At 44.2% G+C, this 24,920-nt stretch overlaps 1 protein-coding gene across 3 annotated transcripts in view; it reads right to left on the reverse strand.

Moving 5' to 3' along the window:
• PEDS1 (plasmanylethanolamine desaturase 1) overlaps positions 1–24,694 on the reverse strand; it is a 37,762-nt gene extending 13,068 nt beyond the window's left edge. For all 3 annotated transcript variants that reach the window (XR_015798615.1, XM_007423046.3, XM_088154600.1), the window contains exons 1-2: positions 24,266–24,694; positions 15,013–15,132 (exon numbers count right to left, since the gene is read on the reverse strand). Coding sequence is in view for 2 of the 3 variants with exons in the window: in XM_007423046.3 (XP_007423108.3) it covers positions 15,013–15,132; positions 24,266–24,626 (481 nt within the window). In the remaining variant the exon portion in view is untranslated. The remainder of the gene's footprint in view (positions 1–15,012; positions 15,133–24,265) is intronic.
• Between the last annotated feature and the right edge of the window lie 226 nt (positions 24,695–24,920).

Raw genomic sequence — 24,920 nt, forward strand, 5'->3', positions numbered from 1 at the left:
CCAAAATGCATCATACATACATGCTTACTTTTCACACCCCTTACAGTACACTATAAATTAAAGTTTCCTCTGAGCTGGGATCCTTGATGCAGAATTTGTTTTGGACCTATTCAAGTCCTAAGAAATATTTTATATGGCTCATACTTCCTTCACAGGCAATGAGTAACTAGTTTGAGCTTGCTAGGAATGACAGACTGCTGCCAAACAATGCAACAATTAAAAAAAGATTCATTAAATCAGATAATGAATAAATAATTTAGGCCTGACTAAAAGGTGTGGTTTGTTGAGAAACTGAGCTTACAGGAAATAGTAACTCACTGTGCTATTTGGAGGTACTGAAATGTGATTTTAATTGAATCTGATCCCCCAGTATCCAAACAAGACGACTAACAACTGCTAGGTTTATCCCAACATTTATCTTAAAAACTTTTGAAAGCACTCATCCTGCCCTTAGTGTGTCTGTACACACTATACAGTGCCTCTTCCCAATGTGAGTTAGCAAACACTTTCAAGAACAAAGCAGCACTGTGTTCATTTCTGAACTCTATAGCAGTGTTTTGCAACCTTGGCAACGTGCAGATATGAGGACTTCAATTCCCAGAATTCCCCAGTCAGCATTAGCAGTCCCAATGATCTGAGGTTGGAGCTCATGAGATCCCCAAGCAGCTGGTAGAAATAAGCTTATTTACTCTGAGGTCTAGGCCAAGTACTCTAATAGTAATGTTCCTCTTTGCTTTTAAGGACAATTTGTCACATCTTATATCTGAGAATAACAGCCAGAATGATAAAAGGGTTTAAGCAGATGACTTGAGTCATAATGGGAGTTATTAAACTTCCCTAGCAGGAAAAAAAGGGTCACAAAAGAAAGCTTAAGTAAAGTCTGGAAAGGAATCTCTTTCTTGTTTCAGTTTCTATAAGACACTTTTATAATTTTTTGGGGGGAGGGGGAGTGTCTAAAGTCCAAATTACAGGTGATCATAATGTGGCCATAACATGCTTGCTTCAAAAGCTATAAATAGCCATCAGTGCTCTTCCCATTGCAAAATTTGGGAGGTAGTTAAATTATTTTATTGTTAATAATTTGAAAACTGAGTAGAACCAATGAGGTTGGGCAGCAAAAACATTAGTTTTAAAATAAAATATATTAAATGCTCTAGTCCTTGGGAAACTTATTTCTCCTGGAAGTACAATTTGTCACAAGAATGAAGCTACTACTGGTGCTAGTGGGAACTTCCCTGTAGGCTGGCAGATCCAAAGCAGTGGGTGGATTTTCACTGTGTTTTCATAGCAGTGGGTGGATTTTCAAGGTTCATTGAGAGAAGACGTAACTTCCTGCCTTCACACAACTAATTTTCCATCTAGTTTGGCCCTAATATAGTGATTACCAAGGAAGGCACTAGATTCCTATTTCATTTTCAGAAATGTGAAAATTAAAACAAGGTTTTTAAGTAAATTTTTCTCTTCTAGTTAGGCTACTTAACCGGGACAAAGGAGAGATGATGAGCTCTAGGAGCAATGACTGTTCCCAGTTAGCAACACTGCAGATCAGGGCAACAGTCAAAGAGATAACAGGTTACTTTTAGCAATGCACAGCATCTTCCTTAGCTCTCTGCAGAAAGGGATTACACAAGTTGCCCTGTTTTCTTCATAAGGCCCAGCAGGACATGGTCGACCTTCCCCCCATTTAAGGGGGCCGCTGCATCTAAAGCAGTCCTTGTGAACACAAACTTTTATCAGCCCTCCAATCCTCATCAAAATAGAAGGATGCATGAATTCAAATACATATAAAATAATTTTCTTGCAGAATTATATTAGACAAGTAAGATGTCTGAATACTTTTCTCCCAATCTAAAATGATTCTGAAGGACAAAGCATGGAATTGTTGTGTGTGCACTAAGTAAAGGTGGGAAATGAAGTCTAAAACGTGCTCTGAAACAGGGATCAAGGCTCAAGGGAAAGAGGTAAACATGCTTGAAAAAGAAGACATACGACACTGGTTGCAATAAAGGCTTTATTAGAGCAGATTTTTTTCATGCCTGTAATGTTGAATGCTGCTTTTATTGTTAGGTTTATAATTATGGTTTCACATGTCATTATTTGTCGGTGCCTTGTATGTAGACAGGTGGTATAAAAATGGAAAGAGATTTAAAAAACCCTGGGGTCCACTCTAATAAGCTTTCCATAGAGCACTACACGCAGCTATGAAATCCTGCAATCAGATGTTAGCAAACTTAAACAAACAGGAGCCAACTGTACCCAGGATGCCAGAATGCAATTATGGCACAATTTGGCTAGGTCAGAGTATGGAAACCCTTAGGCAAAGCCATATATACTTACTCTCACCAATTAGCCCTGAGAACTCCACCTGATGTAGGGGGTCCTGGATTCCTGTTGCCTGCAAACACTGGTGGAAATGTTTAAGTGCTAAGTTAGAAAACATTCCAGAAGTATGACAAGGCTACAGTCAATCTCTAGAGGAAGAAAGGAAAATAAAGGTGGGGACCACGGGAGCTGTAGTCCAACATATCCTGGCAGAACTTGGTTGGGAAAGGTTGGCTCCCAAACTGGAAAGAGACAGATGACTCAATCCACATGTTCAGCTTGCAGAAATGGAAATGGTAACAGCTATGTAATCAGCCGATAGCTATGTCAGGAATGAGGCCACCGCAGCTGAAAAAGCTTAGCAGTGGACAAAGTTACAGGAACATACCTCATTCTAAATAAGGCATCTCCTGCTTTCTAAATCCTCTCCCAGATTAAGCCTCTGCTTTAGTCTCTCCTGCTTGGAATGTGTTGCAACATCATGGGTCTCTGAAAAAAGAAGCTCCTAGGCAAGCAACCCACAGAGCAGCACATGATAAATGCTGAAGATACTGCTAATCCTTCACCTTTGCTGTAGATAAGAGAAGGAAATGGAGTCCTCTAAGTGCTGATCTGGCATGGCACATCAGAAAGCATCTGGGCACTAAGGCGTCTGCACTGTTCTCAAAAGGTAATGCTTGAAATTTGATCAAGTATCAACTCTACTTCTTTTACACAATAGTTAGAAAATTCCATCTAGCAAGAATTCTAGAAGAACACATAGTTATCATCAGCTTTCATCTTTACCTCCATCATTCTTCCGCTGCATAAGTCCTCTGCCAAAAAGTCCTGACAGACTCTCATTTATGCTTGGAAAAGAAAATGAATAGGAAGCAGCATTCCCACTGATGCTTTCCCTCTCCAAAAATTTCTGCAACTGAGGCATCAAACTGCCTCTCCCTGCTGCCCAGTATTCTTGCGTAATGAGTGAAAAAGAAACAGAGACGTGACTGAGAAACATGCCAAGATGAGCCCTGAATGGGAGTCATAAGCCCTACTTGGAACAAAATATTCCCATGAAGATCAGCACAGAATTCATACTTCCTTCTCGGTAAAGCAATACACTTTTTATGCTGACAGAATATTCTTCATCAAAATATTCACTTAGCCATCAACTATGGTAATACATTTATTGTTGCATACAAATAAGGAAGCACTGCTTGAATTTCCCAGGGTTGCATCAGGAGCAGCATTCCACAAAAATTCTAGAGGCCCATGGAATTAACATTTCCAGGATTCATATCAAGAATCAGTATACCGCATGCTAGTATCCCAACCTGGCCACCTCCAGATGTGCTAAGATCAAAACTCACCTATGCTGCCTCGGAATTACACAAGTATAATTCAAAGCAGATGTTCAGCCTTTGCTCAGCACTTTGAATGAGTTCCAAAAAGGGAACATTTCACTCTTCACACAAACTCTCAAACTGTTAAAGTTCTCATAGAACATCAGTCCAAAATTCAGTTCCGAGATAGCTGATTTAAGCTGCAGAACAGAAAAGAGAGCCTTGAGGAATATTATAAACGAAGGGGGAAGAACTTTGACCCTGTAGAAATTTTGGACTTCAATCTCTATCAACCCTAGGCAGTATTGCCAACATGATGGGTAATGACATATCAATCAACACCATCTGGAGGCCCACAGATTCCCCATGCTGATATGCTATCTTAATGCACAGTTTATTCAAAGCTTTCCCAATCTGGTGCCCTCCAAATATTTTGGGACAAGAATTCTTAAATCTCTTGGAAAAGCTGGAAAAACTATACTGAATACAGTATTGTTTGGGAATTCTGGAAAATGATTTCTCATGCAGCTGGAGGCAACCAGGTTGGGGAGAACTGCAACAGACAGTGGCAACAAAGCTATCAAAAGCTATAGTGCTGAAACAAAAAACTGAACAGCTATTAACCTCTTGGCAACTTTACATTGGAAGCTAATGGTATAGAATTAACCTTACTGTCCACATGACAGCAGTAATTTGTAACATTTTATAAGTGTGAAGGATTTCATCCCATTGCCTTTAAGGGTTGCTAGAAAACTGTCTGACAACTTATCAGTCTATAAGAATTGATTCCACAGTTCTTGTTTTTTACCAAGCGCAAATTCAGTACAGTTGTTAAAATACTGCACTTAAGAGTTGAAGACTTTGTAATTGAGTGCACGCACACATTAATTACATCTTTTCTCAAAATTAATGAAGCATTGAAAATGAATGTAGGTATAATGTTTTATTATAAATACTTGCACACACAACCTTATCAATATATCCCTTCCTTAAACTATGGTTCCATATGGGGTGCTTTACAATTCATTAATACTTGTAAAAGGAAGAAAACAAAATTCTGCCATTACAATGTCTAGTAGCGTATGAGATGTTTAGGTACAAAGATAATCTTAGCTTCTATGAACAGGATGAACAGTGGCCATCAAAAAGAAACATTTGGAAGTTACAGTTTTTACTTTTTTTTGCACAATGAAGTTCAAAATTAGGGGATTCAAGCAACAGTGAGGCATAACAAACCAAGTTTCAACACAATTTAATAGTGTGGGTGAATGAGCTTGCATCAAGTTACTAATAAATGGAATAGTTTATGGAGCCCTCAGGAAGTGAAAAATTGCAAGCAAAAGACATGAAGAATAGCCCATCTCAGGAGTCTGGCACTTGCTCAGCAGGTAGATGCATTTTTACCTATAGTTTCATTTCAATCGATCCCTTGGAATACAAATGGTGGCTTCTTTGAAACTGTAACTTTTGCTATTTTCTTACAACTACAAGTAGTCCTTGCTTAACGACCACAATAGAAACCAGAAAATTGGTTGTTAAGTAGGGTGGTTGTTAAGCGAAGCATCACATGACTGCACCTAATTTTACAACCTTTTTTGCATTAAGCAAATCACATGGTCGTTAAGCGAATTGTGGGGTTCCCCATTGATTTTGCTTGCTGGAAGCCGGCTAGGATGGTTGCAAATAGTGATCACGTGACCCTGGGACGCTGCAACTGTAAGTGTGAGCTGGTTGCCAAGTGCCTGGATAACCATCACATGTCTGCAGGGGTGCTGCAACAGTCGTAAGTTTGGGCACTGGTCGTAACTTTTTTAGCGCCGTTGTAACTTCAGTCACTAAACAAATGATCATTAAGCAAGGACTACCTGTACAGTAGATGAGGAAAATTTCTCTTTCTTAATTTTAAATCCAGCTAATTCACCAAACTCTCTCAGTTTTTCCATTAATATATCTAGTCTCTCCAAGGGATTTACAACTATTAAAACCGAATTGTCTGCAAATGCCCTTAATTTATATGTCTTCTTTTTCACTTTTACCCCAGTTATTCTCTCATCTCGTCCTATGTCTCTAGTAGGAACTTCCAAAGCCAAAATAAACAACAGTGCTGAATTGGGCAACCTTAACTTGTCCCTTTTTGTATCTCACAAGATTTAGTCAATTCACCATTAACTATAATTTTTGCTGTTTGTGATGTATATATAGACTTTACCCATTTGAAAAAATTAATAAAGAGAAAACTAAAATGTTAACAAAAAATACGAGAATGCAAGATCAAAATGAACTAATGGGAAAGACTGATTTTCAAATTGAGAAAAAGGTAAAATATTTTGGTATTACCATGTCCAACATGAATTGTATGTTATTTCAGAACAATTATGTTAAGATATGGAATGAAATTAAGAAAGATTTATTAAGTTGGGAAAGGTTGCAACTATAATTGTTTGGAAAAATTTCTGTGATAAAAATTAATGTATTACTTAGAATGATGTTTATATTTCAAACAATACTGCTTTTGAACAATGAAGCACCTTTTAAACAATTGTGAAAAGATTTATCCAGATTTGCATGGCAGGGTAAGAACCCAAGGATTAAATAGAAAACTTTGCAGGATTCAAAAGAAAAAGGAGGGCTAGGGCAACCTGATCTTAAATTATACTTTGCAGGTTGTTGTTTGATTCAGATGAAGGAATGGGTTCTGTTGAGAAAAGAATGTTAGATCATAACTTGAGGGCATGGGTTTTTATGGTATGACAAAGTTAAAGCTAATGTGGATTTTAAAAATCACTATGTGAGGAGTCCCATATTGAAAATACGGAATAAATGTAAACCCTGTCAGGTTCGGCCAGCACGGGGCTTCAGGGAAGCTCGCAGCCAGACCACGCGGAATCCACCGACGGTAGCTAGCGGGGAAAAGAGGAACTGAAAGCGCCGCTAATTAACGGGCCACCTGCGCCCAGCCAAACCGGAAAACCGCAGCGGAAGCTTTTAACTATAAACTGATAACGGCGCGAGCCAGCAATGAACGGGGCCGCAGGCAGCAAAACAAGATTGCAACGCAGCACAGAACCCGCGGGCTTGCACGTAACGGGGAGGAACCAACCCAGCCGGAGGGGGACTGGCAATCAAGGACAATAGACCCTGACCGATCCTGCCATCATGAACAATCAAGGGGGATTATTGGGGGCCCATAATCCGCAGCTGCAACGTGATCGCGGGGTGGGAAAAAAGCGCGGGAAGGGGGGAATATAACAAGTGATGCAATTGTACCAAGCCAGTCCTGGCTTTGCTTGTGACTACTACGTTACGCATGAGTAAACCTTCTTTGTGAACCACACGTGTCACGAGAGTTTCTCTGTCGAACGGGACAAACCTTACATAAAGCCAGGACTGACCATTAGCGCTACCCGGTACCACCGAGGAGCGTTTCCTTTTCCAATACAGGCATGACCAGCGACGAGGAATCCGTGGGTCAGCTGGAGCACGAGGAACCTAGGCTCGAGGAGGGACGGTCGGAGCCACCCGGGAGCGACGGGACAGCGGCCAGGACCGGGCGCCCTCCAGCCGAGCGGTGGTCGATGGGCGTGAACCAAGGGCCAGACGGTTCAGGCGTCACGATGACCCGAGGTTCAGGGTCCCGGAACCGCGAGTGGGACGAGAAGTTCGCCCGACTAGAGGAGAGAGTCGAGCGGCGCCTAGACGCCATGGAGGCGATGCTCCAGACCCTGCTACAGAGAGTGGGACCACCTGCGGTGAGCGAGGGGGCGAGCAACAGGGGTGGCGGTCCGGCACCTCAGCCGGCACCGCCCACGACGCCCCGGTCGGTGGACCGACGGGCGGCAGACGCCCTGAGACTTCGAGGTATCACTGGGAAGTTCTCAGGGGACCCTGAACAGCTGCCGCACTTTTTGACGCACATTAGGGGGTTCATGCAGAGGGGTGGTCACCTATTCGCTAGGGACGAGGATAGAGTATCCTACGTGGCCGAGCTGCTAGATGGTCAAGCAGCTAGCTGGGTGATCGGACTATACGATGCCAACGCGGCGGAACTACGGAGTTTCCCGGACTTCATGCAGGCGCTCCGGGACAGATTTGAGGACACATTGAGCGCCAAGCGGGCGGAGGACGACATCCTGCAGTTCAGACAGCGGGGCAAGTCGGTATCAGAGTACGCCCTGGAGTTCCGGAGATTGGCAGAGAAGCTCACGGACTGGCCGGAGTCCCTGAGGGTGAAGTATTTAAAGAGGGGGCTCAACCCAGAGATCCTGGAGCAGGCACTGGGGCGGGACGACCCGTCCACAGTGAAAGATTGGATCTGGCTGGCCGGAATGGCGGAATCGGCATGGCGGCAGATCCAACAGAGCGCGAGGCGACGGGACCAGACGAGGGACCAGCCGAGGGAGAGAACCCCCGAGGAAAGGCGGAGCAGTCGGCTGCAGTCCACCGGGGTGCGAGAGGCAACCAGAGCCCCGAACCTGTGCTTCCGGTGCGGAGGCAGAGGCCACCGAGCGGCGCAGTGCCCGACGGAGCGGGAAGGAGCCCCACCACGGCCTGAAGTCAAGCCCCCGCGTGCGACCGGGAAAAGGGCCGGCGACCGACCACGGAGGGGGGCAGTGGCGGCGGTGACCGAGAAAGGACGCGGGGGGTGGTCGACCCCAGAGACGGCATCCTCCGGAGAGGACTCAGAGCCGGCGGGAAACGAAGCGCGCTCGCACTGAACGGCGTCCCAGTGCGAGCAGGGGAGTCGAGGCGCGCGGACCCAATAGGAGATGAGGACTGCCCTCCGTTCCGGGTGAGAGTACACATCCGGGGGGTGAGATCCGGAGGGGAGGCACAGCTGCGGGCGCTACTGGATTCAGGCTGCACCCACTGCTTGATGCACCCAGCTGTGGTCTCGGGGCTCGGACTACAGCTGAGGCGCCTCCGGGAGCCCATTGCATTCAGCCAGCTAGACGGCACGCTGGCAGGGGGGGGCCAGCTCAGTATTACACCGAGCCGGTCCAGATGACGATCGGGAGTCACCGGGAAGAACTGAGATTTGTGGTGGTCCCGGTAGCCGACTACGCGGTGGTACTCGGCTTGGCGTGGCTGCGACGACGGAACCCACGGGTCGACTGGACGGCGGAGGCAGTGCGGTTCGGGGTCGACAGGCCGGCGAAGTACGAGAGCCGAGGGGACCGAGCCGTGCAGACAGGTGCGGCCGCAACCACAGACGGGCAAGTGGAGGGTCCGAGACACCGGGAGACGGGGCGAGAGCAGACGGAGCCTGAACCCGGCCGGCAGCAGCAGCAGCAGCAGCGCCGGGACCCCGGAGACCCGCAACGATCCCGAGGCGTGGGGAGGCAGCGGCGACTGGCGAGACAACCGCAAAGAAAGAGGCCGGGCCCGGGGAACCCACGACGGGCGGCGGAATCCCGAGGCAGTATCGAGACCTGGCGGCAGCGTTCGGGGAGAAGGAGTCCGACCAGCTCCCACCACACCGGCCCAGTGATTGCGCCATCGAGTTAGAGCCAGGGGCGACCCTGCCTAAGCCGAAAATGTACTCCCTGTCAAGGAGAGAAATGGGGGCTCTGCGGGAGTTCATAGACAAGAACCTGGCGCGGGGATTCATCCAACCCGCGAAGTCGCCATTAGCGGCCCCGGTACTATTCCGGGAGAAGAAGGATGGCTCGCTTCGAATGTGCGTGGACTACCGGGGGCTGAACGCAATCAGCACGGAGTACAAATACCCCCTCCCCCTGATGAAGGACTTGATGTCGCATCTGTCTAAGGGGAGGGTGTTCACAAAACTGGACTTGCGCGAAGCTTACTTCAGAGTCAGGATCCGCGCAAAAGATGAGTGGAAGACGGTGTTTAACACGCTGCTCGGAAGCTACCAGTTTTCCGTGATGCCGTTCGGATTAAAAGGGGCCCCGGGGGTATTTATGCAGCTAATAAATGAGGTGCTGCACGACCTACTCTATCGGGGCGTCCTGGTCTACCTGGACGACATCCTCATCTACACCAAAACCCTGGCGGAGCACGTGAGCCTGGTGCGCACGGTGCTCCAGAGACTGCTGAAGGCACAGCTGTACGCGAAGCTATCGAAATGCGAGTTCCATCGAGAGCAACTAGACTACCTCGGCTACCGAATATCCAGCCGGGGAATTGAGATGGACCCGGCGAAAGTGAAGGATGTCCTGGGCTGGGAAGCGCCGCGAACCCGGAGGCAACTCCAAAGCTTCCTAGGGTTTGCGAACTTCTATAGACAGTTTATCCCGAACTTCGCCCAAATCGCCCTTCCCCTAACCGACCTGCTGAAGACCAAGGGCACTGGGAAACCCCCCAAGCCCAGCATGGCACTTGCGTGGACTGCAGAATGCCAAGGGGCGTTTGAGGAGCTAAAACGGCGGTTCACAGCGGAGCCGATCCTGCGCCATCCTGACCCAGATCGGCGGTTTATAATCGAAGTAGATGCGTCAGACGTGGCAACGGGGGCAGTCCTGCTCCAGCCCAGCCCGGAGGGGGCCATCCACCCATGCGCCTACGCCTCCCGCAAATTCACCGAGACGGAGAGAAGGTGGATGGTGTGGGAGAAAGAGGCGTACGCAGTCAAGTGGGCACTGGCCACGTGGAGGCATCTACTGGAGGGGGCAGCTGAACCGTTCGAGGTGTGGACGGACCATAAGAACCTCGAGGCCCTGAAGACCCCGCGTAAGCTATCCCCCAAACAGGCGCGGTGGTCCCAGTACTTCGGGAGGTTCAGGTTCACACTAAAACACATCCCCGGGAAGCGCAACTTCCTAGCAGATGGACTGTCTCGCATGCCCCAGCACGCCAGCCTACGGGAGGAGATCGTGGACTCCATCATCCCTGCCAGCAGACTGGCTGCAAAGGCGGTGACCCGAAGCCAGACCAAGGGGGAGCGACGGGACGCGGCGCCTGAAGTAAGGCAAGGGTTCGCGGAGGCGGCGGAGCGGGACGCTTGGCTCAAGCAGAACCGAGAGGCGCTAACCAGCCAAGAGGGGTTGTGGTGGCACGAAGGAAAGCTGTACGTGCCCGAGGGTTGCCGACAGGAGGTCATGGAAAGAGCCCACGACAGCCGGAGCGCGGGGCATTACGGCTTCGTAAAGACGCTCCACTTAATCCGGCGGCAATTTTGTTGGCCCACGCTCCGTAAGGACGTGGAGGCGTACTCGGGGGGTTGCCCGGTGTGCGCGACGGCGAAAGGGGCCAAAGGCAAACCTAGAGGGCTACTTCAGTCGGTAGCGGAACCCGACGGCCCATGGTAAGAGGTCGCCATGGACTTCATAGTAGAGCTCCCGGAGAGTAAGGGGAAGACCGCCATTTGGGTGGTTACGGACTTATTCTCTAAACAAGCGCACTTTGTAGCATGCCGGCGAGTCCCCATGGCAGAGGGGTTGGCGAGACTGTTCGTGCAACATGTTTACCGGCTCCACGGCGCGCCCCGACGGGTCGTCAGCGATCGGGGCGGCAACTTCATCGCGCGGTTCTGGAGGGAGTTCCTGAAGCGGGTGGGGACGAAACAAGCCCTTTCTTCCGCGGCGCATCTGCAGACGGACGGAGCCACGGAACGCCTGAACGGGGGGCTCGAACAGTACCTGCGCTGCTACGTGGGGCACCAACAGGACGATTGGGCAGAGCTACTACCATTCGCGGAAGTGGCATACAACAACGCCGTCCACAAGAGTACCGGGTTCTCTCCGTTCAAAGTAGCCACCGGGAGAGACTTCGTCCCCATGCCGGAGTTGCCTCAGCCGGAATCCCAGATCAACTCCCTGGACGCCTGGTTCGCCCAAATCGGCGCGACCCAGCGAGCGGCGCACGCGGCATTGCAAAGAGCCAAAGCCGACTACAAGAAACACACGGACCACAAGAGGCTCCCCGAGGAGCAGTGGAAAGCGGGGGACCAGGTGTATCTGTCAACCAAAAACCTAAAAACGCACCAGGCATCGAAAAAACTCAGCCCGAGGTTTGTGGGGCCGTTCCCCATTGCAGAGGTCATCAATCCAGTAACCGTCAGGCTGACGCTCCCGAAAAGCCTCGGAAAGATCCACCCGGTGTTTCATTGCAGCCTGCTAAAGCTGCACCAGCCGGGGAACGCCTGGCACAAGACAGAGGGAGTGCCACCACCCATCATGGTCAGGGGGGAGCAGCATTTCGAGATCAACCAGATACTGGACGCCCGGAGGCACAAGGGGCAGACCCAGCTCCTAGTGCAATGGAAACATTTTCCCAAGTCCCACAGCGAATGGGTGAGTAAAACCCACATAAGGGCACCGGACCTAGTGCGGGACTTTTACAAGAAATACCCCGGGAAGCCGAAATAGAGCCGGGGGGGGAATTGTCTTCAGGGGGGCGGTATGTCAGGTTCGGTCAGCACGGGGCTTCAGGGAAGCACGGGGCTTCAGGGAAGCTCGCAGCCAGACCACGCGGAATCCACCGACGGTAGCTAGCGGGGAAAAGAGGAACTGAAAGCGCCGCTAATTAACGGGCCACCTGCGCCCAGCCAAACCGGAAAACCGCAGCGGAAGCTTTTAACTATAAACTGATAACGGCGCGAGCCAGCAATGAACGGGGCCGCAGGCAGCAAAACAAGATTGCAACGCAGCACAGAACCCGCGGGCTTGCACGTAACAGGGAGGAACCAACCCAGCCGGAGGGGGACTGGCAATCAAGGACAATAGACCCTGACCGATCCTGCCATCATGAACAATCAAGGGGGATTATTGGGGGCCCATAATCCGCAGCTGCAACGTGATCGCGGGGCGGGAAAAAAGCGCGGGAAGGGGGGAATATAACAAGTGATGCAATTGTACCAAGCCAGTCCTGGCTTTGCTTGTGACTACTACGTTACGCATGAGTAAACCTTCTTTGTGAACCACACGTGTCACGAGAGTTTCTCTGTCGAACGGGGCAAACCTTACAAACCCAGGCTGTGCCCGAAGATATTTTTATTGATCTCAGCACAGGAAGCATTTTATAGAAGAGCAACAGCAGAGAGAAATGGTTAACATATCAAGATTTATTAATACAGGATGAAGCAGAAATTAAGATGAAGTCAAGAGAACAATGGACTGCAGAAGGATATAGTTTTCAGTGGTGTTCATGTGTACAATTAAAAGTTCAATATGGATAAAAAGACAGAACTGAAAAATATAAAATGGAATTTGAAATGGAATTATGTACCAATGATGAACATGTAATAGCAAAAATGTATAAACTTTGTTAAGATTTGAAGCAGAAGAACAGGTTAAAGATTGCATGAGAAAATGGACTGCTGATTTGGATATAATATAGAGATTGATTCTTGGGAAAGAATGTGGTTAACTGGTATTAAATTCACACAGTGTTGTAATTTAAGAGAAAATTTCTATAAAATGATATACCATTGGTATATGACACCAGGGAAATTATCAAAAATGTATAAAGGTATTTCAAACCAGTGCTGGAAATGTGAAAAGCATGAGGGAACATTTTATCATGCATAGTGGACTTGTGAGAAAGCTAAGAAATTCTGGGTACAAATTATAATGATACAAAGGATTTTAAGGATTAAACTTGCTATGAAACCAGAACTCTTCTTATTGGGACTTATGGACAATGAATTAAAAAAGATGCATGGTAAATTGATACTGTATAGGGTAACTGCAGCAAGACTATTATATGTACAACAATGGAAGAATAATGAATTTCCCACAGTGGAGGAATGGATTGTGAAAATGTCAGAATTTGTAGAAAAGGCGAACTGACCTGTTTGGTCAGAGAACAAACAACAAAATTTTTTTTGAAAGATTGAAAACCTTATATGGCCTTTTCGCCAAAAGAAGAAAAAAATGAACTGATGACTAAACGAAGGGGTGAAAGGACTTAAAATACTTGAAATACTTAAGATGGAGGAGGGACAATAAGAACATAATTATCTGTTGAAAAGAAAGTCATAAATGTATTTTTTTAAAAAAAGGGTAATTTCTCTTTCTTACTTCCCACAATTCCCTAGCAGCTGTTGACATTTTAAAAAATGTACATGTTTTGCAATAAGTTACATTTACATTGGGTCTCTGTTAATTAAGCGATCATTTATAATTCTAGGCAATTAAGCAATCATTTAAAAGTCTTTTAACACGTGAGTTCCAAAACTAACGTAGCAAATTCATCTCAACAAAAATCTCTTTTCTGATATTTACGTGTGAGCTAGACAGAGAGTAGGATAATCTAAAGAACCACTTAAAGCCAGACAAGATCAGACACCAAATGCTGCTCCTAGGTGAGTTGATTTGAGATGAATGGACTGCATGCATATAAGCTCATTATTCACCATAAAATTGGCATGACATTTCTCTGAAAGTCAACTGTTCCATCTCAGAAGGACAACATGACAACAAATAGCCTTGATCAGATAGAACAGAAATAAGATGATAAATAGGTCTGTACGGCAAGCGCTCAGATACAGAAGTTCTAAGTTTTATATTTCAATATAAAATAAGATCCTTTTGCCATATTTCCTTGTTCAACTTATTCAGCTCTAAGATACACAAATAATTAAAATAAAGTTAAATAAAAATTAAATCACAGGAGACTAGACTACTTGTCTAAAGTTGCATATCCCTCTTAAAGCTACTCCTGGCTTTGGGAAATGACAACTAGGAAGAAGCTTCAGGGCAGTTTTGAAGCAAACCATATAATCTTTGTTCTTTGATGAGAAGAATCATGTTGCTTCTGCAGCACAAAACTCTTAGTTGGAGCAAATTTAGATTTCCTTGCCCAAACCTACAGAACAACCCATATCTTCTCCTCAGTTTCAGGATAAAGAGAAGGGTTGATGCACTTTTCATTCCCCTCAAAATGGAAAAAAAACACTGAGTAACAAATAGATTTGAGATCACATACAAACATTTATGGGTCACTGCCAATGATTTTACCATTTTTAAAAAGTTTTGTAAACTACTCTGAGGATATTATTGAAGAGTACGGAATAAATATATTAGATGAACAAATGTTGTTCAGCTCCCATTTTTCATTTCTTTAGGCAGGACAACACGCTTAGCTTTAATGCGTCATATCTCCTAGAAATACTCTGGGGACAAAATCTAAAATACTGGATCATATTGCTTCTACTTTATGCTTTTAAATCTCATGCCTTTTTTAATTAGGGCACAAAAGATTCTCTGCAAGTTTATTCTGACACTTTGATTAAGTTTTAATCCATTTTTACACTGCTGCCTGTATCAAGAAAAAGGAAACCATATATAGCAAATTATTAAAATACAAGCACACTGCAGAATATAACCTGAAAAGAGAAGCACACAGAAGCATAACAATTACTCTCCAAGTATAGCAACCTACGTTTGAACTAGTGGATACTTACATATACCAACAATAATTGAGAAGGCATGCTCCAGTCTCAGGCAAAAGAGAAGTCTGTAGAAGTTGAAAGACATCAAGGAGAAACACAGGATGACACTAATCCATTCCTGTAGCCTTTTCCCTGTTAAACAAAAAATGGCAATTTTAAGCATGGTACTTTTTGCTCTGCTCATACTAAAATACACGCATACTAACCAACAGTTAATATGAAAGTCTCGAAGGGGTAGATACACCATTTCTCTTGCTGGCCTAAAGCATTTCCTACTGATTGCTTAAATAAGGGAAGGGCCATCGTTCAGTGCATTTCGTTTTCTGAGGATGGGGATAAGTCTTAGGGTGGAGCTTAGATGGGATTTCTCTGCTTTTTAACGATGTTATGCTTACTTTAGGACTGTTACAGAGTTGTCACATGTTTCTCATTTCAAAATGGCAGGAACTTTGCTGTCCGTTTTCAGCAATCACGGTCAGAAGGGATTCCAATGGTTCCAAAAGGGGGTGTGGAACTTGCATGAGGCCCTGAGGCTACCAACCCTTGAGTTATAATAAACACTCCTCCTCTCCAAGTAGAGATGGAGTGGGACTACACCCTAACTTCTGCTAGGAGGAGCTGGCAGGCTCCTTTTTCATGTAGGTGTCTGCCACTAGGAGCTCTAGATCAAGCAGATAAATTTGTCCTTTTAGTATTTTATTTCTGAAAAAGCCCATTTTGGATTTATATGAGTATTTTATCGCTTCCATATTTGAAATACTGTACTGGCACATTATCTTTTCCTTGAATAATTCAAAAAGACCTGTTTTTCTCAGTTGGGCTAATGCAATGGAGGAATGAGCTCATCACTTGCATCAGTTCTGCGTGATCCAAATATTCTATCAAGCACTCGCATAATGCTAAACTCTTCCTGCATGGGGCAAGGAAATTATAAAAAGGCAACATCAGCTCCAGCAAGGGTAAATGTTAACCTTATCCCAGGGAGAGGTACACATAGTTCCCCTGCCTACATACTGCAGTATGCTGACTTCTGTGTCTCAAATGAATAAAAGAAGTTCAAATGAAGTGAGGAGAACGGAAGCAGTTTGTGGAACCCACACAGCTGTCTTACGTAGAACAAAACAGAATATTAGATTGACGAGATGTTTTTCAAAAAGCATTTGTCAAAATATATTATTATTTTCATTCGGTCTTTATGACACCAAAGTTAATTAATTAAGACCCACATTCTGCAGAGGAGCAATTGCACCCTAAACAGAACAGCTAAATGTTAAAGTCCACAAGGAACAATTAAGATGTGCAAAACATCAGGGCACTTACATTTTACCTCCCAAAGGAAACTATGCTCAACCTCCTTGTGACAGCAACCCTGCCATTTCAAGTCAAACACTAGTTCTGTACATATTAAGCAAATATTTGTTTTACTATGATTTACTGAATAAATCAACTGGGCTTGCTAACACGCTAAGTCATAAATCAGGATTTAAAATGCACAACGGATATATTCATACAGTGTACTAAACCAGAATCAAATGAACCACATTTATGGCTTAATGCGACCCCAAAGTTTCAGAATTGTTTATACGTAAGAATGAGGGAAGAATGACGTTAACTGAAAGGTGCCTAGATTAGGGTACATAACAGCTAAGCTATAACATGATTTGATTTTGTGTTAGTAAATTGTGAAAACTCAGCCACTGCTGTGTAACCCACTGTTTATGGCTTAGCACACTTTCTATACTGTACACCAGCAGTTGTGAACATGGCTAACCAAACTGTGACTTACTGTGTTGTTTGAATTTAGTTGGTGGGTGCTTATAGTATTCAAAGGACCCCACGGTTAAAAAATGACCTTGCAAAAATTATTTTGGTCTACCAAACTAAGCAAAACCTATCAGAAATGTGATAAATGTCCTATTTCTAATTGCCACACTTTCAAGTGTCTGGCAAACCACAGCTCAGGACTACATTGCTGCATTTTTTTTGGTGGTTCAGATACCATACAGGCCAACACATTTTAGGTATCCCGTAGCTGGAGGATTCCCTGAAAAAATACCAGGTCAAGCAAGAAGACTTGTACTAGCTTTCTTCTGTAAATAAAGAAATGCAAAGTATTAAAGCTTCTGGTTTAAGGATTTAAGCTTTTCTCACAAACAACTCCAACACTTAATTCATATATAAAGTATTCAAGTAGGTGCATTTAAGCACCAGCTATTGGGGTACCTGGATATGATCTGCTGTCAGTTGTTCGCTGCTTTGGCCACCAGATCAAAGAGGTCACTTGGAGAATCAATAAGCAAGCCCTAAGTCCTCAATCACAGATGAAATGAACATTCTGACTTAATGACCATCCAGGACTTTTTGCTAGTTCTCTATAACTACAAAATACTGCAATCCCCTTGCCTCGAAGGACTTAGCTCACTGGCAGTACATCAAATACATTCACAATTACCTTGTGATGAAAGACAGACATTTTTTTTTTCATTAACACAATACGAAAAATTATTATAGTTGCTATTCCAACAGCATCAACGTCAAAGGATCTGTCAAGTCCCTACACAAAAGATATTTCTGAACATGTATCTAAAACTTTTTTTCATCCTGACAAATTAAAGATCGAGATCACTTTTTTTCATTCCCTCAATTCAAGTGACATAGAGCCACATGGAACCCAATTAGAATAACACATTCGGGACTTCTGAGTGGGGAAATGGCGAACTAGATGTCTCCAAAAGAGCAGAGGTGATGCCAGACTGACAGACTGGTGATGAGCCTGGTCTAATGGAACCTCTCCGGATAAAGGAGAGAACAAGAGATCACCCACTTGTGCTCCGGACAGCAGCTCCTTGTGAGAGGACTGCAAGACAGCGATTTCCCCCAGGTTTGAGTGTCAGAAGACAAGGGAAACCATCAAGCTCTCAACCATGGTGAAGTCTTTTAAGGACATTAGATGTGATGGAAGGCGGGGAGGATTCTGGAATGGAGCTTCAGAGTTACAGGGAGGGGGGAGAGACATTCCAAGGAAAGCATCTCCCCAGCTGGACTGTGTGAAAGTCAAGAGAAAGAGGCTGGCCCCTCCTAAGAGCATAATGGTTATAGTTGCTATCACTGGGGGATTAGAGTTAGTCTGGCGACATTCTGTCTCTTAGGTGCAAGCTAATAAAGAAGCTGAGCTGATTTCTGGACTGTCTCGTGTGATTCTTGGGTTGAGCTTGTCACTAGATTTGTTAAGCCTTACATTCTAAACATCTTTGAAATGTAATTACTTTAAAGTTGAAAGATCTTCAAAGCAACAAATTTGAAAAACCACCTGGTGAGTTAATTGAAATTGAAGTAAACAACAAAAAGTTTAATAAGAACTTAATCTAAAAAAGTTACAAATGAATTAAAGGACCAGACAATTTTGAAATATTAGGACTTTTGCTAAAAGATTTAGGAAATAATAAAATAAACAAAACTGTTTTTGTAAGAATATAAATTGTTTAGTCCATTGGAAAATAAATAATAGAAATTTGAGACTTTGGAATTTTAGAAATAAAACACTAGAAGAGTTGAAAGATTTCAGGTAGGAGAAAGAAGGAAGGAAATAAAAAAAGAAAAGCCTGTCTTTCATGGAACTTATACAATGACAGACAATGCTATGACATTTGAGACATTTCAGGAGATTTTCGAAGAATGGTGTCAGAAACTAGGAGCTACAGTGTCAGCAAAAATGTTTGCTTATATGGATGTATTATTTTCAAAAGATTTTAAAGAAGTAATGAAAGATGTGAAAGAGAGTATTTTGGAAGACCGACAGGATGAAGGGGATAAACAAATATTACCTGATGCAGAAATACTGGAAATCAAAGGAATTCTGGATTATAAGACAGAGATGACAGTCAAAATGGAAATACAAATGATAAACCAAGATAATGACCTAGATAATGACTTTTTACTGGATTTAACAAATGAAGGTTGTTAAAAATTTGATGAAACCTTTGAGATGGGAGAAAGAAAAACTGAAGGGAGATCAAATCCTACAACAACATCTGAACAAGTAAAAGGCTAAGACTGTTAGAAGCAAAAGGAAGGAATAGAAAGTCAATTTGTTTGATCAGGGTTAAAATAAGACATATCTTTATAAAATTCTGGAAACCCTTTACAGACTTTTTGCCGACATCTGGATAAAAATGTGAATGATTCATAGATTTGCAAATGGATAAGGGCTGGGTTATGGGAAGAAGTGATCCATGTATGTAACCTTTAAGGGGGTGGAGAAATATTAAGTTTTGTTTGTACTTGTGATGAAGATCGGAAGTCACTTCTTTAAATATTGCTTTTTTTCTTTTTCCTTTTTTCCCTCTTTATCTTTTCCTTTTTTCTTTCACTTTTTACTTCTTTTTCTTCTTTTCTCTCTTTCTGATTTCAGTTTGTATTATCTTTTATTATTGTTAAAATCCTTAATAAAATTATTTTAAAAAATAATGCATTCAGGAGAGGTAAAAATCTACTTAGGATATAATGTCAGTGTGCCAAGTATTTTTTTCATCCAACAATCGGCCAATACATTAAGCAAGGTTGAGAAATACAGGTTGAAAAGTCAATAGACACAAATAACATAATTCTGATAGCAGAGAAGGGGATAAACAGCAGTTAGAAAATCTGCTTAACATATCAATTGTAGGTGCAGCAGAAGTCAAAGAAAGTCCTGCAGAAATTGCAAATTAAATATTGGGGTAATCAGAAATTCAAAACTAAACTGCCAACATATCATAATGCCTTTACATTATCTGTGTTGTGACCACACTTTGAAAGTTGTATGGATCTTCTAAAGGGATCCTGTTAAGATTAAAAAAACAGTCCAGAAGGCAGCAGGTACATTGATCAAGGGGCTACAGCAGTGTTTCTTAACCTTAATAATTTTAAGATGTGTGGCCTTCAACTCCCAGAATTCCCCAGCCAACTGGAGAAGGCTGGTCCAGAATAAGTTTCCTATGTGGAAAGGTTACATTTTGGATTCAGATGTAAAAAAAATGCTAATAAATGGGACATGACAGAGGCATAGAGAATTATATATGGTATGGGGCAAGTAAGTCAATAGTTCTCTTTCATAATGTTAGAACTTGGGAACAGCCAATGAAGTTAATGGTACTTTAGAACTATTAAAATGAAATATATTTCATCTCCCAAAATGTTCTACTGCCAGTGACTCCTTCACACATCTGTCTCTTGATCTGCAAGAAGGGGGCCGAGCAATAACCGGAGGACAGATTTTCATATCGGGGCTACATGTGATCATTGCTATTTTAAGCCTTTTATACCTTAATTAAGGAAATAAAAACTCTGTATATAAAAAGCAGAAACATTCCAATGGATGTTTTGACCTTGAACAAGGCAGTTCAGTGCACCTTCAATTAACTGTAAAATATTATGTTATCTCTTTTATCAAAGCTGTTTATGGAGCAGTCAAATCTCCAGAAATACCACTGCAGCTTTTCAACCTGGCATGTTCTATATCTATTAGACTACCACTCCTATGATCTTCAGCTGCTGGGACAATGCTAGACTACTGGATTTGAATTTCAAACTTTTAAGAATCTCAAATCAACATGAAAGGCTAAGTTAAGGGTTAAGAATGCCTTGCACATGTGATTCTGCTCCAAACATATTTATTCCAAAGCAAACTTCATGACTAGAAAGGAAAACCCTGCCACATTTTACAAGTAACCATGTTGCCAATACATCAAAACAGCTTCTATGCTATTTCTGAATCAAATAAACTGTAAATCGATAAAAGTTGTCTTAAATACTGAAATTAAGTTCAAAATTGAAATCTTGCTTCCAAGACACTGAACATATACCAGTTAAGACAACCAACTGATAAACTCAATTAAATCAAGCAATTCAGCTGACATTTTACATGCATAAGCCTCATTCATTGGAGCCTAGGATGGGTGGGGTGTTACCTTTCAAAGGAGCAAGAAAAGTGACTTAAAAATCACACACACATCTGAAACAGTAGTTACAACAGGAAACACGTGCTATTTCCTTAATGAAGGAGAGAAGCAACATTTTTATAGTGTTAGAAATCAGATCAAGTGTCAAATAAAAAGACTTAAGGGCCAGATTTTGCAACCCATATTACTTGTAGTACTACAAGATTCATAATCCTTGCTTGATTCCAATCCCATCCACCAACCCGATCTTTGTTTTTAGCTTTCTATTTTTAAACTCTGTAGGGAACAGAAAAGTCTATCTCTGAAGTTTTCCAGATTTCTATCTTACATGCCTGCCAAACCTTAATTATCTTAAAATGTTTATTCAAGCCCTCGAAAGGATTAAAGAAAGGAAGAAATCAACCTTTAAATGGATCCAGGGCAGGATTTTGAGCATGCATATCAATTATTATTATTAAATTTATTTATTTTAATTTCTATAGCTGCCCATCTCAACCAAGTGACCCTGGTCAGTGAACAATCATAAAAACAATTAAAACAAGCACAATACAGCACAAAATAAATATATATGGCAGCCGAAAAAAATTAACCCATAATTATCAGTATAGCCAAGAAACAGGGCTCTTAGGAACCCAAGCACATAACCAGGTCTTTAGGGCCTTACGAAAGGCCAACAGGGCCAGGGTCATCCTAATCTCTAAAGGGAGAATGTTCCAGAGGGCAGGGGCTATGGCAGAGAAGGCACCCCTCCTAGTCCCTGCCAGCCGATGTTCCTTGGTGGACGGAACCCAGAGCATTCCCATCCTGCCAGACTGGATTAGCCACTACTGTCCCACTATATATTATACCAGTTGCTGGTAGCTGCCAAAAAGGTTAAGGCAATGTTTCTCAACCTCAGCAACTTTAAGATGTGTGGGCTTCAATTTCCCAGCATGGCTGGCTGGAGAATTCTGGGAGTTGAAGTCCACACATCTTAAAGTTGCCAAGGTTGAGAAACACTGGCATAGACAATCCACCTTCCCTTAAGCCTCAGAGCAGAGAGAGATAGATGTTCAGATCAATAATTCTTTGGTGATCACAAATTTTATAAACACCATTTTATGAACTTATTTTATGAATAAATTCATTAAAATTCAGATTCTTTCTATTGCTTTGCACAGCCTTAAAAAGGCAATTGGGTTGTTATATTAATAACACGTAACATGAAAGATTTAAAAACACAAGAAGGTCATATTGACAAACACAGCTAAAGTGAAAACATTACTTAAGTCTATACTTCTCCACCCAGGTGATGAACAGTTCCACTCAAATATATATCAAAAATACCAAAGTATTATCCTACCACCATAAGGGCTTGCTCTAATTTGAAGTCATGTTTGAGCACATCCCAGATCTTTTTCTTTTATTTCACTCTCTCATTAAGATCTGCCGCTGCCTTTTGTTCCAGTGAGAAAATGATTAAGATTGTTGCGCCGACACAGAGAATTTTACACTACCCATTTTTCATAAGGACGAGTACCCATGTGTTCCTATTTTTCTCATGGTAAAAAGACAAGTGTACATAATGTCCTTTATATAACCCACAAGAACTACATAAAAGAGCCAGTTTGGTTTCATGGTTGAAGATGCTGAATTAAGACAAGAGAGTGGCATAAAAACCAGCTGAGTGACTTTGGGTTATTATTATTCTGTCTCAACCCTAGGAAGAAAGTACAGGCAAACCACTTCCAAAATTTTTACCAAGAAAATTGTATCAACCTGTCCACGTAGTCACCAGGGGTCAGGATTGAGTGAAAGGACAACTATATCAAAATATTAATATATAAAATCCCACAGTATACCACAGAGATTATAGTATCAATTTCTGCCACAATCATCAGGGAAAAGGTGTTTTGAATGGGGGAGGAAAGAAAAATCATTTTTTTCATCTGAAGAGATATGACTGAGCTATTCAATTAGCCTTGAAGCTACTGTACTACGCACAGGCTTAAGTTGAATAATGAAATATTTGCAGTTTTCTGTAGCCACCAAAAGCTGGTTGAAATAAAGCTAATGCTCTACAAGCAATATAGCCTTGGATTTTGGACAAACCTCCAGAGAATCTATAAACCAAAGCAGAGGGTCTTACGTGACAACTGTCCCATAACATATAGCGTGTCCTTATTTACACACTGCACTATGGCATGGTTTCCGAATAAACCCCAACTGATGACACACCAAGCCATAACATCTCCTATACGGTAAAGACTATTGTGGGAGGATTCACACAGCCTGTGAAATCATAAAGTAGTGTTTGCTTTCCCATTAGAAAATACATGCTTTCATACATGTATTAGCATGGCTATTTTGCTAGAAAATAGTCATTTTGCCAATGTGAGCATCTACAACACTATTGATTCTATTGCTTTAGATCTTAAAGTGAAAACTTCCTTGAAGAGAGTTTGACTCCTAGTCAGACCATGAAGCTTTCTTGACAACAACATGAAGGCGGCTTTCCACTATCATCTTCTGGGATGTTTTTGACATATCCCTCTAGTTTACACCCTTGAAATTTCCTGGTGGTGTCCATTCCACGTAGTAATAAGGCCCAACCCTGCTTAATTTGTACATAACGGGAAACCCAGGTTGCCATTAAGCATACCCCTAAATAGGAAGTTGAAGACAACTTAAGCTCCTTCAAATGTTTTAACATGAGTTTTCTAATTTCATAGGGATAAACTCACATATGCACATCTATTACTGGCTGCAAAAGAGAAATCCTACCCATACATCCTCAAACCCATGCAATTCTAAAAATATCTGTGCAAACAAGTTAAAACAAAAAAAAAATCAACTCTAGATGAGGCATAGCCCTGTCCCACACCCCGATACAATGTCTCTTTTAGGATTGGATTCAGTGCTTGGCCTAGTCCCATAGATAGCTTGCAGCTAAGGCAGCGTTAACCGAGTTAAAGAGCCAACTCTCCCGATTTACTAAATCTGATCCGGAAACGTGGAACGGTTCCTAACATCCCCCATCAGCTAGCGAGCGCCACTTTTCAACGCACGAGAACAAGCGAACCTGCTCGGCCCACCCCTTTCAACCCTGATCCCAACTTGCAGGTTCAGGCAGGCCACCGAGAACGCTCGTTCCGACGACCCCCCGAGCGATGCGCTTCGAGGCGCCGCTCCTCAAGTGCGCAATAATCCCGGGAAAGGCAGAGAAAGGTGAGCGAGACGGGCGGACGGGGCCACCTTCCTTACAGCCCCGCATCACAATCCAGGGCCCGCCTGGACGGGCGAGGGGGCCTGTGAAAGTCCCCCCACAGTCCCGCATCCCTGCTCACCGGGGGAATACAGCTCAGCCAGCTCGCGGGCGCCCGCGTGCTGGGCTCCCCACCGGGGACAGGCATCCTCGGCGGCAGCGGCTGCTGCTCCTGCTTCTCCTTCCTCTTGGGCAGCTGACGCAGCGGCCTCCGCCTCGGACGACGCCCTGGCCGGCTCGCAGCCGGCTCCAGCCGCCCGGAGTGGGGCGCACTCGGGCATAGTTCCGGCGCGGCCTCGCTCCCCTTCTTCGTCCGGCGGCTCTCGGAGAGCAGCCTCCTCCTGGAGCTCCGGCCCGGCCGCTCGTGCTCCGGAGCCAGGGGAGCCGCCTACCGCCCGCACGCAGGGCAGGGACGAGGGCGGCGGCGGCGGCGGCACCAACATCGCGACGCAACCCGCCCGCGGCCAGCCAGCCGGCGCTCGCCCCCCGCCGCCCCTCCGGCCGAACGAGGCGTCAGGCGGGTCACGCCCCTCCGGCATCGAGCCGGCCAATCCGCGCGCGCTCGCCTCAGCCAATAGGGCGTGAGCCAGTGGTGCGAACGCCCGAGCCGTGGCCCCTCGGCTCCGCCCACCTCCCTCGCGAGCGCAGGAGTTGAAGGGGGGGAGCTTCTCCCCGGTTTCCCCGCGATGCTGAGCGGGTCACGTAGGACCCGCGGCCGGCTGTGGGCTCCGCGTGGG

The sequence above is a fragment of the Python bivittatus genome, unplaced genomic scaffold, assembly GCF_059951505.1.
Source record: "Python bivittatus isolate LINGU-HERP-01145 unplaced genomic scaffold, Pbiv_v1 ctg000700_np1212, whole genome shotgun sequence".
Classification (NCBI taxonomy): domain Eukaryota; kingdom Metazoa; phylum Chordata; class Lepidosauria; order Squamata; family Pythonidae; genus Python; species Python bivittatus.